The sequence below is a fragment of the Castor canadensis genome, chromosome 5, assembly GCF_047511655.1.
Source record: "Castor canadensis chromosome 5, mCasCan1.hap1v2, whole genome shotgun sequence".
Lineage (NCBI taxonomy): Eukaryota > Metazoa > Chordata > Mammalia > Rodentia > Castoridae > Castor > Castor canadensis.
This window is the reverse complement of record NC_133390.1, coordinates 45927589-45943785: the sequence shown is the minus strand read 5'-3', so window position 1 is coordinate 45943785 and position 16197 is coordinate 45927589. Positions and strand designations below refer to the sequence as shown.

Here is a 16197-nt window from a genome sequence, read left to right as displayed (position 1 = left end):
CTTTCTAGAAAGAAGGAAAGGATTTTAACAAGTAAATATTAAACTTGCCTTTTACAGGAACTCACCTTCTCTCACAGTGTGGAAAAAGAGTTTACAGTGATCCTGTCCGGATATGGGGATGGTCTTGGTGGAAGCAGTCACAGTTATATACAAGAAATGGTCTGGTTTGACAGACATGCAGGACGTGGTTAAGATTAGTTTTGGCAGTGGAAGAAAGAGATAGTAATAACTTCTAGGTTTTTGGCTTCATAAAGATAAAGGACACAAGAGGAAAAGTAATTTGGGGACTAGGGTGATAATTATTCTATTTTTAAAATGAGCTTTTTAGTTTTAAACTCCAGCAACATATATAACTTTGATCATTTACTATGTGTCAAATTATGGGCTGGGCGTTTTAATGTTACTTACTTCATTCAGATGTTAGAATACTTACTATGTAAGTATGGTTACATACATTTTATAATTAAGAAAACTGAAGCTTAAATTGATGAACAGATTAGGGCAAAATCGCAAATAATTCTCTAAAAAATAAATGGACTAAAGTCGTCACCACAATAGTGAATCACAGTAGTGGTGGAGAAAATACCTCCAGAAGTCTTGAACCACATCCCCAACTCATTTGCTTGAATCACACCTAGAATCTTCTGTGTTTTCATATATGCCATGCTTTTACTATCATCTGCTTATGACATCCACATGTGTAGATATAGCTCAGCTTTCTAGATTTCTGTTTTTGCCATCTATAGGACATATCAGTTCATAAAGGGTCCTTGCATTTATCTGTGTAAAACTGAACCTGTTCCTCTTTTGGGATGTCTGCTCTTTGTAAAGGGTACCACATTTCTCTCCTCTCAAATATATTCAGGGAGACATCTGGGCCTCTGCCTTTTGTGTTACTCAAAATTGCTCAAGTCATGCAGATTCTACCACCTTCCTATATTGTAAATATGGGTCAATTTGAAATCCTCTTTCGAAATGACTTATGTCCCATTTTGATCACTGCACAGCCTCCTCACAAGTCTTCTTGTCTCATTGTTCCCTCCTGCAGCCATGCTCCACAGTCCAGTGAAAACAATTCTTCTGCAGTGGGATTGTGATCCTGTTTCACCTGCATCTGAAATTCTGCAGTGGTTCACCATGATTTTGACTCTCAGTCCTCACCTCGCCTGTGACCTGTCCCATTTGACCCTTTGCTCTGGCCTTTCCAAAACACTTGTAGTCTCTCAGCTAGGTGAGCTGAGCTCCTCGCAGCATCATCAATCATGATGCCTTGTCAAGTCAAACAATGATGTTCCAATTGTCAGATATGTGACTTATGAAAGCCATATTTTAGGACTAGCTTGAGAAAAACTGTGTTAACCTTTATGTTCATAAATATTTCTTTTGTAGAAAGTTATGCTTTATAGGTACTTTCTGATTCCTTAATTAAGGACTGACAGGGAGCAGCATATGGGTGCTTTGTTTAAAAGACTAATTGAGCTTTGTTGTTTTAGGAGATGAAAGGGTGATAATTAACTAGAGAGAATTTTGTAGCAGTTCAGTTTTATGGTATTTGTAGGCTGTCAGCCTTGGAGAGAAGAGTTACATAAGGTTATACCCTTATTTAAAAATGTAAAAAAATTAAAGTGAAAAATATAAAAGTGTGACTGCAATAATTTCCTTGCTGAGGTAGAAGGAATTAGATTCTGTCAGAAATTACAATCTAACCACCTGGTTGATTGTTCAAAGTAGACCATACTGGTTTCTTGTCATTGATACTGCAATTTTTAGCAGCCTAGAATCAACATAAGGTTCAGTTGAGGCATACAGCACACTGTTCTGCTCTTGTTGAATCTGATGAGTTTTTCAATTATGTTGACAGTTTCTGAATCAAAGCAGGCAATAAATATCTGTTAATGAGACAAATGAAGATTAGACAGTCAATATAAAGATGCTGAGATATTCCTGAACTACACCAATGAATAAGGACTGCATGGGCTGTGCAGGGCATCACATTTTTGTTATAAGTTTGCTAACTATCTTCAAAAGAGACATGTATTAGATTTAATTATTCATTCTTTCTTTTAAAAGAAACAGTTTTAAAATCTTGAAGGACTGAAATGTACACTAGTAAATGGAATGTGAAATGGCTTTACCTTTATCTTTCTTCTAAATATTCATCATAGCATGTGGAGAACCTATAATTTTAGGTAGAAGGAGGGTAGTGAAGCAAAGGGTCCACTACAAAATTGCTTTTTGTGACAATGATACTTCTATAAATTTAGATTCATAATACAGTAACACTGAAAATGTATTTTCCTGGTGTGCATGTAAAGGTGTGATTACATGGGAAAAAAAGGCAAGGAAGAAGGAAAGAAAAACAAGAAAATAAGAGGTTACAAGTAAGCAACATGTGTAAAGAGTTACATTCATTTCTCATGAAATATTTTTAACATACAGAGTTTATAATTCAGTTTAAAGCAATCAAGACAAATGAACTTGAAGGTACTAATGAGAAAATTATCGTAGTAAGAGGGGATAGGGTAATAAAAGAATAAGATACAAAAAGAAAATACTTCTTCAAAGGCTAATTTGTTATTTAGTCTAATATCTCTATTTTAATTTTTAAAAACTTTCCTCCAATCTTACACTATTTTTGTGAAAGAGTGAACACATTGGGGAACAATATGAAGTACAGGATTCTCATAGGTTAAAAGGTTGTTAAGGACATGATTTATCACTTGCAAAATCTGTTTCCCTAGCAGTTGAAAGTCATGCTTCTTGAGATTGAGATAACATACCTTTAAGGTAACTGCTTTCATTGGTACGAACATGAGTGCCGGAACTGGCTGAATGGCACTAAGTAGTCACTTAACGGGCTTGGTTTTGGGCAAGCCTCTGTCTTCTCATTAATAAAGAAATAAAAACTGGACTCTATCTGTAAGTGTACCTTTTACCTTAAAAAGCTGTGTTTTTAGAGTCATTGAAATGAAACAATTCCTCCTGGGAAGTTTGGTAACACCTCTAGATTTGTGGTTTCTATGAATTTAGCTCAGGAATTGACCTTCTTTTAAAGGACTGTTTCTTACAGAGCTCCAGGTGCTCAGAAGGATCTTGGTAGAGAGACAAAAATCCAGACAGGGCCAGGGGTATATCCTTGTAAACTAAAACTAGGAAGGTTAGGCAACATGATAACTTCTTACTTTGCCAGTTCCCCTACAACAAATTATACTTTTCAGAAATATAAAGATACAATCCAAAATAATTTTTTGAAACCATTTTTTTTTAAAGAAACCAATGTTCTTAAAATTCAAGGTCATTTTCCTAAGCACTCTGTGCAGGAAAATAACACATTTCTTCACTGGGGCATCATTTTGATTTTAGGAAGATATTAAACAATCCTTAAAAATATATGTTCCTGCTCCACTAAAGATATTTAAAAACTGTAGAAAAGTAGATTGAGTGCAAATGAAAAAGAAATTTTAAAAAATAAACTTTTTGTAAGTGCTTCAAAGACAACAAAAATAAAAGTATCAAGAACTATAGATATTTAAATATATTTCTTCCAAGTAGGAATTGAAGGTATAATTTTTATATAAATATCACTGATATGTATACACTTCCTAGTTTTGTGGTGATTTAGTTAAAAAGAGCATTCCTTTGAAAATTACTTAGTGGTAGTAGTATACACTGGTTACTAGTTTCTTCTACTTGAAACTCCGTTGCTTGAATTATTTATGATGATGACTGCTTGCTTTCTTTAATAGTCTCTGTTATTCTTGCCTCTGTAGCAGACATACATCATGCTAGTGTAATTAGTATTTATTTAATAAAATGCTGTGATTGCCTATGTACCAATAGTAGGACTTACTGAACATGAGAGAAGTGGAAGGCCATTTTGAAAATTGCTTTAGTAGAATACATATTCAAATAAAAACAAAAATTCCTTCTGTAATATGGAAGGTTGAAATAATAGGAATGGGTTTTTAGCAATTTTCTGTGTCTTACACAGACCATTGCACAAGGACCATAATATAATAAAGTCAAGTTTGGAAAATCTAATCAGAGACAAAATTTGGAAATGACTAGACTTTTTGAGTCATAAAATCATACTGCATTTCTAGGTAAATGGATTCTACATGTCCAACATTCTTAGCTGAAGTACTGACCCATAATTGCACAAGGTTATAGAATTACCAGGACAAACAAGAAATATGGGAGAAGGTTATTTTCTTTCATCCTAAATTTTGAAAAAAAAAAGGAATTCAATTCAGATAAGATCAAAAGTTTGTTTCTGACCACATCACCTCTAAAAATAAAACCCTAAAGATAAATTTCACTTATTGCCTCAGGTAAGCTACAGAAAGCAACCTAAAGCAAAACTCATTGTTACAAAAAAAAAAAGCTTTTAAAATGTAAGGAGAAAAAAATACAAAAACAAAAACACTGAGGCAGCATTATGTTCCTAAGTAGACCTCAAATGAGATGCTCCCTGATACGTTTTTGGGAAACTGAACTGGCTTAGTGGCAGATGCCTAAACGACATCATGCCTAGGTAGCCTCTAGATTTCAAAGTGCTTCAAGACAATTTTTTTTTTTCTTAACAGCATCATACCAGGAGAAAAAACCAAACCAAAACAAAACCCAAAACTCCAATCTAGCATTCACATCATTAGCTAGAGCTAAGTCGCCTCTCATTTAAGTGGTGCAAGATTTTTTCCTATGTATTGGCTCTGTGGGGATGTGGTTATTTATGCTGCCTGTTGTCCATGTTTTGCTTCCATTCTCTTCTGTTAAGCACATTCTGGGTATAAGTGTTGGAGGGACAAATTGCAGTGTCCTTGGAGTCATCTCTGGAGCGCCCATTATGTAATAAATAATTATTTTGAACTTGGATGAAATACTATACTAAAATACCTTTAAAAAGAAAAGGAAACTTCATGTGCTAGAAAGCAACAAGGAGTTGTGTACCTTCAATGTGCCAGTAATTGTCTGTGGTAATGGGCTAAATATGTCAATCATTAAAATTTGATTAAATATTTTTAAGAACTATAAAATAGGATGGTGCCTTTTATACATTCTTAACATAAAGACAGAAAATACTGCAAAAGGTTTTTTATAGACAATTTTGTAAACAGGATTTACATTTCTAAACAGTTGCTAGTCAATCACATTCTTTTGCTAACAGGAAACAATGAAAACACTTTCCTTGTGTTAGACTGGCATACATAATTAAAGATGTTTTGATTGCATTAGATAGAACTTTGATGGTACATAGAGTCCTTTGAAAACTGGACTTCTACAGTGTAGCTTATTGGGTAAATGCACGCACTTTGGAGTAAGAAGGGGCTTAAACTTTTGCTCAACACTCACCAGCTCCTTGGATAAGTTACTGATACCTTCTAAGTCTCAGTTCTCTTATTTAGAAATGGGAATAATAATAGTATCTACCTCAGTGCATTATCTTGATTATTAAATGAGATAATCATCTAAAATACTTGGTTCATGATAAGCCCATAAAATTCAAGCCCTTGTTAAGAATTGCTATTAAAAGCAATGATTAATTAAACAACATCTATGTACTGGGTGCCATATATATATATATATATATAGAGAGAGAGAGAGAGACAGAGAGAGAGAGAGATTAGAGATTAGATATATTAGATTAATTATATATAAATATATTTAGAGAATTAGGGATTTTATATATATAATTCTGCAGTTGGGTATCTCGAACCACAGTAAAAGAAGGTATCTAAAATAATGGCCTAAGATTATATGGGCAGTGAATTCTGGATGAGGAATTTCAGCATGGATCTTTCTAGCTATATATCATAGCTTCTAACTAGGGTTGATTTTGTCCCATATCTTTAACAGGGCAATATCTCAGTACATTTTTGGCTATCAACAATGGAAGAGAATGACTAGAATCTATTTTGTACAGCATGGAGGCAGTGCAAAATATCCTACAATGCACGGGACAGTCCCAAACATCAAAGGATTATCTGGCCCAAAATGTTGGTAGTTCTGAGATTGACAGACCATGTAGAACTACAGGTCATTCCAATATACTTGGCTGCCTCATTTGAATACTGTAATAAAGATGCTAAAATTTTGATGCTAGTTGGTATTGCAATAAATAAAGTTGCTCTTGAAAATGATGTATGTCGAAAAGGGGGAAAAAAAACAAGAACAAAATATGAAAACACAACAGGTCTTTTGACAACACAACTGCATTCCTTTGGGGAATTCCTCCATTAGTTGGTGAGATTATGAAGAAAGTACCAGTCACAGTGCTTCACTCAACTTGGAATGAAGAGACTGGAATGTAAACCCAGCTGAGCCAACCACAGTATCCACTTCTCTGACATGATTTTTTGTTCAGGTTGGATAGGGGCCTCACAGAGCAGACCAGAGTTTCCTTAATTTTTTTTAGAGCTATCTCATTGTGCTAGGATTGATAAGCTGGAAAACTGAGCCCCAAAATATGAAGAAGACAGAAAACAACTGAGTAGTAAGAGAGAATGAAGCCAAGAAATTCAGGGGAGTGCTAAAAATATTTCATGGCCCCTAGGTCCAGCCTGATAAGTAACTTCTTAGTTTCATGATCAAAAATTTTTCTTATTTTTGCTTAAGTTAGTTCAGGTTGGGTTCCTATCATTTGTAATCAAAAGAACTCTGAAACAGAGTTTGCATGCTTTCTTGACATGTATTTTTTTTTAAATAACTATGTTGGGTTCACACAATGTTGTTTATATTTTAAAAAATGAAAAGAAAGTATAGCATCTATTCTTGATGAGAATTACCCTAATTGGTCATGGAGGCAAGACTTAACCCATACCAGAACTTTAATTCAACCAGAACCTAAAGGAGGGTTATTTGAGTGAAGAATTGGTTTACTTTTTCTTTTTCTTTGAAAATTGTACATGTTTTTGTGGCATAGTATGAAAATATCATACATGTGTACAATCAAAAAGAATAATTAGCATTTTCATCTCCTAAACAATTGTCATTTCTTTTATTTAGAAGTCTTCAAACTCCTCTCTTCTGGCTCTTTATAAGATATGTAACAATTTATTGTAGGCAGTCATCCTACTGTGCTGTGTCAAACATTAGAACTTACTCTACTTACCTGCTTTGGTATCTGGTATCGGAACTTCCCCTCGGCACCTTCTTACCTTCTCTTCCTAGTATCTAGTAACTACTATTCTACACTTTACTTGTAAGCAATAAACTTTTCTAGCTTCCTCAAGTGTAATTATCATTCTGTGTCTGATTTATTTTATTTAACATAGTGGAGGACTGAGTTTGCTAATTTCACCTCCCTACCCCACATGCACACTTAGTCCAGTGAATGGCACATGTTTAACAAGTAGTTGCTAAATAGCTAAGCAGATGGCACCTGCTGTTATTTTTTTGTTATGTCTTTTATGGACTAGTTCTGTGTACTATGCTTTTTCTCATTTCCTTTCCCTCATGTACAATAGTACCACTGACCTTTGGGAAACTCATTATATTATTCACTAAAGCAGATTCTGCAAACTCAGAATTGTTCATTGTAATAAAATATACCACAGTCTGCAGAGTGGAGAAACTATTTTATTAAAACTATCTGAAATTTCCTAAACTCACTTAAAAATTATAAAGCATAGTAACATTCCATTTGATCATTTGATCTTTGCTCACAGCTTTGCTAAACTCTCCAAAATGTAGTAAAGATATAGAAAACATACAAACAGAACACAGTTGAATCCTATTGTCTATCACATTACTTTCTTTATTTAAAATACATCGTGGTTGGAAAAAGTCAACCACAAGACCATACTGTGACCAAATAAATAAGGACTGTAAGACAAATAAGAAACAGCCAGTATTTGGAGAAGGGAGCTGGGAAATTTTTGATTAAACTATTTTTGCTTTCAAACTGAAATTTTGGTTACAGGATCTGCCACAGATATGCTGACTTTCATTCAATATGTTTAACTCAACAAAATTCAAACTCTCTTTACTGTAGTAGCAAAAGGTATTCATGAGATATATAAAAGATTTTAGCTCTTACTACTTTTCTCTAGTCATTTATCAAACTGAAGGTCTTAAGGTTTGGCCTCCTCCCAACTCCTCACTTTGTCCTTTCCTTTTCTCAGATTTTTGCTTGAATATTCCTTGGTAACCTAAACCAAGACTATAAAAATGCAGTAACTTAGACACTACTTGGACCTGAAAAAACAACCAAACTCTGGGTGGTAGAAGAGTTCAGCCTGGTGCTGTAAGTATTAGCAACCCTGAATGAATGAGAATGGGCTTAATGTCAGGAGTCTATTACTGGCTGTAATAGCTTCTGTTGTTCCAGATAGAGTCTCTGTGGCTAAAAGAGATTTAATAGACAAAACCACTGCCTAAATGGTCATCTTGGACACAGATAATCAAGACCTATGGCCAGAATGGTTGGGTAAACTGTTGTGCAAAATTCAGGCGGGAAGGAGCTGATAACAGGGTCTATACTACTATAGTCAACAATTAAGAAAAATTTATATGGTGGTCTGTGTGAAAACTGCACATTTGGGCCTTTCCCTGCAGAAGCTGCTATCCTTAAAGAAATCTGTCTTGTGGTCTGGTATCTTCACTTGTACCTGTTCTGTTTTGTGGAAGTCCTATGTAATTCTTGGAGCCTCCAAAGAGATCACAAAGCCCTAAAGTCAGGAGGAAATAATATAAATCCTTCATTTGGTGAGAAAAGTACAATAACTGTTTCTTCAGAAATTATAAAATAATTTCATGTTACTGTTAAAAGGGATATTAAAAATCTTCTAACCCAGAGGTTTTATTGGTCACTGAATTATAGTCCATATAACCATGGCCATTTTTTCTAAATTGGTGGCTATCTTGTTCCTCAAGAGAAAACCTAGGAGGCAGGACAATCATAGAACTGCTCATTGTATTTATTGCTTACCTTTTTACAAGAATGGCTATTTATGAATGTCTAATAGGAATGACTTATGGCTATAAATGAATGACTTTTAGGAATGTATTTTATAATGTACATAATTTGTTTAAATCAACCCCTAGCATTTCTTATCTTCCTCTTCTGCTTTTTATTCATATAATAGTGATGGTTGTGTTATATACTATATCTTTTACTTATTATTTATTTGTAGTTTATATTCCCACCATTAAAATGTGAGCTCCACTAGGGCAAGAGACCACCAGCATTATTTGGGGAGCCATACAGCCTGTAAACAAACCACCATGAAAGACATAATTTTTCCCTGTTCTTCTTGGCCATGACTTATTCAGAAGGTAGAATTATGTCCTAAAAGAATTAATTATCATTAGTATCTGATTCTAGGGTAATCATGGTAATTCTCCATTTTTCAGTTTCTTGGCCAGTAAAACAAGGGATTGGACTGGAAAATCTTTATGGTCCTTTCTAGGTATAGCATTGGTTCTCTTATATAGCCCTAGTTTGTAGAATAGAGAAAGAATAATAAACCAATAAAAATAACTTTAAATGAATATATTAATTATGCATAATATGCAAATAAATACACATGTCATCTGCAGATGCTGAAGAATTTTTTTACTCATTGGGTTATATTATTAATAAAGCCTAGAGCTGCTTAATGTGGGCAATTAAGAAATTCTGAGTGTGCACAGGTGTGATTGTGTGATAAATGTTTGTAATTCCAGACATTCAAGAGACTGAGGCAGGAGGATTGAAAGTTTGAGACTAGACTGGGCAAATTTAATGTGACCCTACCTCAAAACCAAACCAAAAATAAAAGGGCTGGGGACATAGCTCAATAGGTAGAGTGCTTGCCCAGTAAGTACAGGGTCCTGGGTTCAATCCCCAGTACTGAAAAAAAAAAAATTCTAAGTCTTTAAGGGTACTGGTTAAGACAAAGACTAAGTGGGATACTAGTTAAGGAGGCACTTGAAGTGCAACCTCTTCCATGCAGTGAAGGCTGTAGCTCATCAGAAAGGACTTAATTCTGGAGATTTGCTTGGATGGCCTATTACACCTGGGTCAAAATAGGAAAAGCAGGCAAGAAATGTCCTCAGTTTAGTGTAGAACAGGAATTATGGTGACTGGATTCAAGAGTTCCATTACCTTAGCTAACTGATTAAACAAACAATAAAAGCAAAACAAAATTACCATCCAATGTAAGTTCCTTTTAGGTGTGAAGGCACAAATTTCTAATTCTGAAATTCAAGATTAGGAAGAACTTAAAAGGCTGTTAGGAATTGCCCAAATCAGTCCCAGCCACCAAAAAGGATCAGATGAAGGTAAGATCAGAGGTCTTCAAATAAAATTCCCTGGAAAATTGTAGACTCTAGGTAAATAATCTGCCTCTAAAGCATTTCACTGTTGGAGTAGAACAGAGGTTACTGGTGATGACACACTAGAAGCTAGAAGCTCTGCACGACCCAGTTATACTGGCTTTGTAATTTTGATGTTGTGCTTTATAGAGCAATGACTAAGCAGTGTATTTGACCTGAATCCTGGTTGCTGGGTAGGTTTCCCAACTTGGCATTCTTCACAGAATCAGTCAGTAGACAACCACAGAATTAAGCAGGACTCAACTGCAAAAGCAGTACTACATGGCAGGAGGAAGCATTAGTCATGGCCAGATAACCAAAATCCAACCTTGTCTATGCTTGGCATTAGAAACGGATTAAGCTCTTAAGACACTTGACCAAATCAAAGCTGGGATGGAGTAGCAAAGTGTGATGTGTGGAGGTTTGTGGGGATTGGTCAAGTGGTTAACTGGAAGAAAAGAATGGTATATTGCAAATGTTGAACTCTGTGTTCAGGGATCATTTATAGTTGCATAGTGTTTCTTTGCACCACAAACATTCAAAATCATATTAGAGGTAATTGCGTCTATCACTGTGAATAGATCACAGAGGTTAAATGTGTGAATTATCCTGTTTTAAATATTTTCAACTACCAAGGTAATGGTTATAGATAAAATAGAAACAAAACAGATTGTACAAAAGATTATGAGTCTCAAGAATATCACATATTAAGCATTTCCTGAGAGTATTCACTCATTTTTTTTCTAAGCAGTATCTAATTTTTTGAGTTTTATAGTAGTGCATTCAATTGCCCCATGGAAGCAATGAAAAGTCAACATTACTCTTTCTTGTGCTTTAGTTGGAGGTCAAGGCTATTGCATAAACACAGTGCAACTACACTAGAACAATGAGGAGGTTTCAGAGGTAAGATGTGTCAGCTGGCCTTAGGACACAAATATCAGCTCAGAGTAAAAGGTTGATCAAGTTCTCAAACCCGTGCTGTCCCTGAGCAACTCTCAGGAAGGTAAACTAAGTGAGGACAAAAGGTGTATTCCCCCTCAAAGCTAATGTGTTTATATTCACAAAATGAGAGAACTGACTATGGGCTTACATCTTGATTAGACATTTCCCAGTATGGTCTCTCTCCATATGACATGACCTCCCACATGACAATGCCATAGCTCCATGCGTCACTTGCTGAGGAGAATTTTCTGTAGGCAATAGCTTCTGGGGCTGTCCATCTTATAGGGATTTTCCCACCCTGAAAAAAATAGATTGAAGATTTCTCAGCTGGATCAGAAGTGTATTAAGAAACAAAGTGGTATTCCAATTAAATATCTCTTGTTAGAAAGATCTAAATACTTCATAACAGTGTTGGCATTTTAAATTAAAATGAAAAGAAAGCTAAGATAATGTTAAAATGTCAGAAATATTTTCCTACAATTATTCAGTGAAAAACAGCTTTAGTTGGAAGAAAGTCATACTTCAGAAATATTTTATTTCATCCATTAGAGAAATTTATTTTTACTTTAGATTCGCACAATTAAACCCACTATTATGACATTTGAAGAAAGTTCCATATTATAGGACATTAAAACTAAATTATCATTCAACACTCATTAAATATTGTATTGCATTTATAAATAACAATAAAAAAAATCTCTAATTTAATTGAAAGCAAGTGGTTAAATACAGAACCGAGACATTCTGTACCAACTCAATGTTTATCAGAATTTTTCCCTTTTCTTTTCCTTACCTTTCTTGTCATCTGTTATTTCAAAAATATTCTTTAGCACTATACAAGAACATCTGAGAAGGATAACCTTTTTAACACTTTAGTCTACTTTATATTTTTTTCTTCAGTGTTCAAGTGAACATTTGAAAATATTAAAGAGATTAAATTGCATGAATTTAATCTACACTGGTTAAGGACTAAAGCCTGCCATTGTGTTTTGCTTAACTTTTATTAACATTTATTACATTTTATCTGTTGAGACACTCTATAAATCCCCTTTTACTATAATAGCAAGAATGAAACAATTCATCCATGTGATTTCCAATCTTTAAAACCTTTGCAGCCATCAATTGCCAAGTTGAGTGGATGAGGTCAACATTGGTGCCAGTAGATGGCGGTAGAGAACAAGAAGCTGCTCCCAGACTACAGTTTCAAATCATGGAGATGGCTTCAGTTTACGGCAAAATTACTTTCAATAATTAAAACCCACCACAATGGGATTATTCCAATATTATCAGCCTTCTGATGCTCATAGCATCTAATCATGCACTATACACAAAATCTATTGTTAAGGGGAGTAGGGATGGAAAGAAATAAAGGATGCGTTTTTTGGCTGGTGAGGAAGTTAGGTCAGATAGACATCTTTCTTTAAAAGAAAAGTTATTAATTGAGGAGTCTAATAGTTACTTATTTTCTAAGGGAAATAGTTAGGATTAAATGAAGTCATAAGGGCCTAAGCCAATATGGCTGTTGTCCTTATGGGAGGAAAAAGAGACATCAAAGACATGCTGACACAGAAAAAGGCCATAGGAGAACATACTCATGAAGCAGCCAGAGTGACCTGAGGAGGAGCCAAATGTGCTGACACTTTGAACTTGTACTCCAGCCTCCAGAACTATGAGAAATAAACCCCCAAATCCGTGGCATTTTCTCATGACAATCCCTGTAGACTAATTATTACATTTCCCCAACAAAAAAACTTAACATTTAAAAAAAAAGTATTTGTTAAAATAAACATCATTGCAAAATTAACAGTATAGCTTTATTTCAAATGTTTTTCCCAGTATAATCTTGAAATGGAAAGTGTGAAATAGAATAACCTTAAAATACAATGTAAAAATGGGGCAGAATTTTAATGTGGAAAATGTAATTTTAAGTAACAAAAATGCGTGATGCTATGAACCTGATAGCATGCACAAACTGGCATAATTCTGAGCATGTAGGTGACAGAGATAAGGAAACATTCAAATTTTTTTCTCAATGGGATGATATGTACAAGATACCATTTATATTTAATTGCAAGATAGGGCAGAGAGGAAGGGGTGCTTAAGATAGGAAATAGAAGCCTAGCTTTTTGGTTTGTTTTTGTGTTACTGAGGTTTGAACTCAGGGCTTTGCACTTGCAAGGCAGGAGCTGTGTTGCTTAAGCCACACTTCTAGCATCCTCCCACCCCTTTTTAATAGAATGGACTAACTTGAACTTTTTTGGCTTAATTTTGTTTTCACCTTTAATCTTGAATTGTAGACAGAGTAATGCTCTAAGATGTGTTTTTCCTTGAAACTTTAACCACCGGATGTTTGTTTCATGTTCTAGGAATGAATAGATAGCACTTTAAATTTGAAATCATAATAGTTGGAATATTACTTGTTGCTTTACCATATGTTTATGAGAAAGAAAATAAGTTATATTTTCATTTGCTAATCAGTTTCTTTTATAGCAAGCTTGATCACTTAGGAAACAAAAGAGAAATAGGAAGTAAGAAAACTAGATTATTGTTAAAAGAGTTTTTAGTAAACCTCCCCTCCCTTCCACCCCCTACCTCTGCACTGATTTTAAGTCTTATGGTACCTAATAAATAGGTAGTAGGCTGTAAGTAGAAATGTGAAGAGAGAACCAGGAGTTTTGTATACTTGTGTATCCTTGTATGCCGTAACCCCTTGGAATGGAGTTGTGTTAGAGGTTAATTTAATATCTGAGTTTTAAATTTAACCCTTTAATCTTCAGAGGAGTGGCTGGCAATTGATATGTAGTAAGGTAATGATGTTTAATACTGAAACTCAATGAAAGATTTCCACAGAAGAGCAAGAACACTTAAAGTATTCTCTTCCCATTTCTCATTCATGGAATTTGATGGTTATTGTAAGTGTTTTGAATAGACGATAAGCTGCCTTGGGCTTTCCTTTTCTTAGTTTCTCAATCTCTCTGAAGTGCTCAAACTATAAAGAATAAGAAGATGATACAGAAAACACACATACTGTACTTAAAGATCATTTAAGGAATTTCTAGAGACAATTTTGACTAAACAATATTTTTCTTTATGAACTGCAAATTTTGAGAGGCAACTGTTCCAAAATTCATTATGTGACTGAGAGCAAGTCTTGACCCATGGTGTCTTAGATTTCAGATCTATAGAATGAGAGGATTTGAGTTAATGGCCATAGAAGAGTTTTACTATCTGCCCACAGTTTCTCCACTCCTGTTAGATTGTAAGGAGATGGGCCATATTGGTTGATATATAGTCTGTGTGAACACATAGCTTGATGGCAGATAGAAAAGGAAACAAACACACTCTTGGGTTACATCCTAAACCAATAATTAATGGTCACAGTGATCATTCTTAATGGTAAGCAAGATAAAGTAATTTAAACATATTTTGTATAAAACAGCAACAGCATGAATAAATAATATCTCATAAAGGACTGAAACAAAGACATTGACTTTTACCCCTTTTTGTTTTTTTTAACTTAAGGAGTTAACCATTGGTTATTTAGAAAACTCATTATATGGAAACTGATGTCAGAATAAGAAGACACTAATGTGTTTACTGCAGAATTACCATAAATTTTAATCTCCAGACAGTGGAACTTTCTGTGTGGCAGTTTAGAGAACATTGGTGGAGGCATTAGTGTTCTTCAGACTCTGCCTTAATTCACTAAGGTGCTCCAGGAAATCATAGCAAATCACAGACAGATTTCACATACACTAGTTATATGGTCTATCTTAAGTATGAGGATATTCTTCCTTCTCTTGCAAATCATCTTAAGAAATAAATCCATTTCTTAAGCATCATTTCCTATTTGTATTCTTAAATCATCAAAAGTTATAATATTATATTTCCAAACTCTATTATTGTTGTGTATACTTTTCCTGAGGTTTGCTGGGGATTGAATTCAGGGCCTCACACATGCTAGGCAAGCATTCTACCACTAAACTACACCGCAGTCTCATGATGCCTCACCCCACCTCAGAGAGGCATGAACATTCTCCTTCATTGAGGTTTAATAATCTAAGGCATTAGTCCTATTGATGGAACTAGTTCTCTTGTCATCACAAAAGAGGAATTTTTCATATTTTGGCTTCTAGATAACATTTATGGAATAGATTAAATGAGGTAGCATACATAAGGCGTCTCATAGCTGACACTCCATAGTTTATTTGTTTATAACTTGTCTTTTTTTGGATTTGTTAATTTTTAGTCCAGATCATCATCCCAGTTCCCTCATTTGGAGTAAATGAAAAACTCTCTACAATATCTGGTCCAGGGAGCGGGGAGGAGTATCTTCTGAAACAAGGTTTTTAAAAGCCAGAAGCACAGCCAGATACAGTGGTGCATACATGTAATTTCAACATTTGGAAAGCAGAGGCAGATAACCTAGGCTTTGAGGCTGGCCTGGATTATATGAAAAATTCCAGGCTAGCCTGAGCTACAAACTGAGACACTGTTTCAAAAAAACTGAGGGCTGGAAATATAACTCAGTGGTTGAACACTTGCCTAGCATTTGCAAGGCCCCTGGTTTGCATCCCCAGCACTGAGAAGAGAAAGAACTGGAGGTACAAGTCAACTCTGCTAATGGACAGGACTGACCCAAGTTTTAATAATTTAGATATTGTCTTCTCCAGTTTTAGAAAATTTTCATATTCTGGTCTAGGGAGGTTAGTCCTATGTCTATAATTCAGTCATTGTCCTATGAATGCCATCTCAATACTAAGGACATATTTTATTCACCTTCATATTTCACAGGAAGAATTCTGTCATCAAAGAACATCATCTATATTTGAATGGTAGCAGGCCAGACTTCTGCTTGCTGCTTGAACTGCCTGATAATGATTATCTGGACTTTGTGCCTTTCTTGAGTGATTCTCTTCTTTTTGTGAGATCCTGGAACACTGGGTAAGCTATTATTTT

General features: G+C 34.8%; 1 protein-coding gene and 1 long non-coding RNA gene across 6 annotated transcripts in view; one reads left to right on the top strand and one right to left on the bottom strand.

Annotated features, from left to right (window-relative positions):
- The window catches only part of Epha6 (EPH receptor A6), a 933912-nt gene that overhangs the window by 39511 nt on the left and 878204 nt on the right, over positions 1–16197 (bottom strand). For all 4 annotated transcript variants that reach the window (XM_074072946.1, XM_074072947.1, XM_074072949.1 and 1 more), the window contains one exon: positions 11387–11536. In XM_074072946.1, the coding sequence (XP_073929047.1) occupies positions 11387–11536 (150 nt within the window). The remainder of the gene's footprint in view (positions 1–11386; positions 11537–16197) is intronic.
- The window catches only part of LOC141423227 (uncharacterized), a 76876-nt gene that overhangs the window by 46323 nt on the left and 14356 nt on the right, over positions 1–16197 (top strand). Inside the window, exons 2-3 of one of the 2 annotated variants that reach the window (XR_012447918.1) lie at positions 8124–8245; positions 16033–16182. This is a non-coding gene — a long non-coding RNA (uncharacterized lncRNA). The remainder of the gene's footprint in view (positions 1–8123; positions 8246–16032; positions 16183–16197) is intronic. The other variant, XR_012447919.1, reaches the window with a different exon arrangement.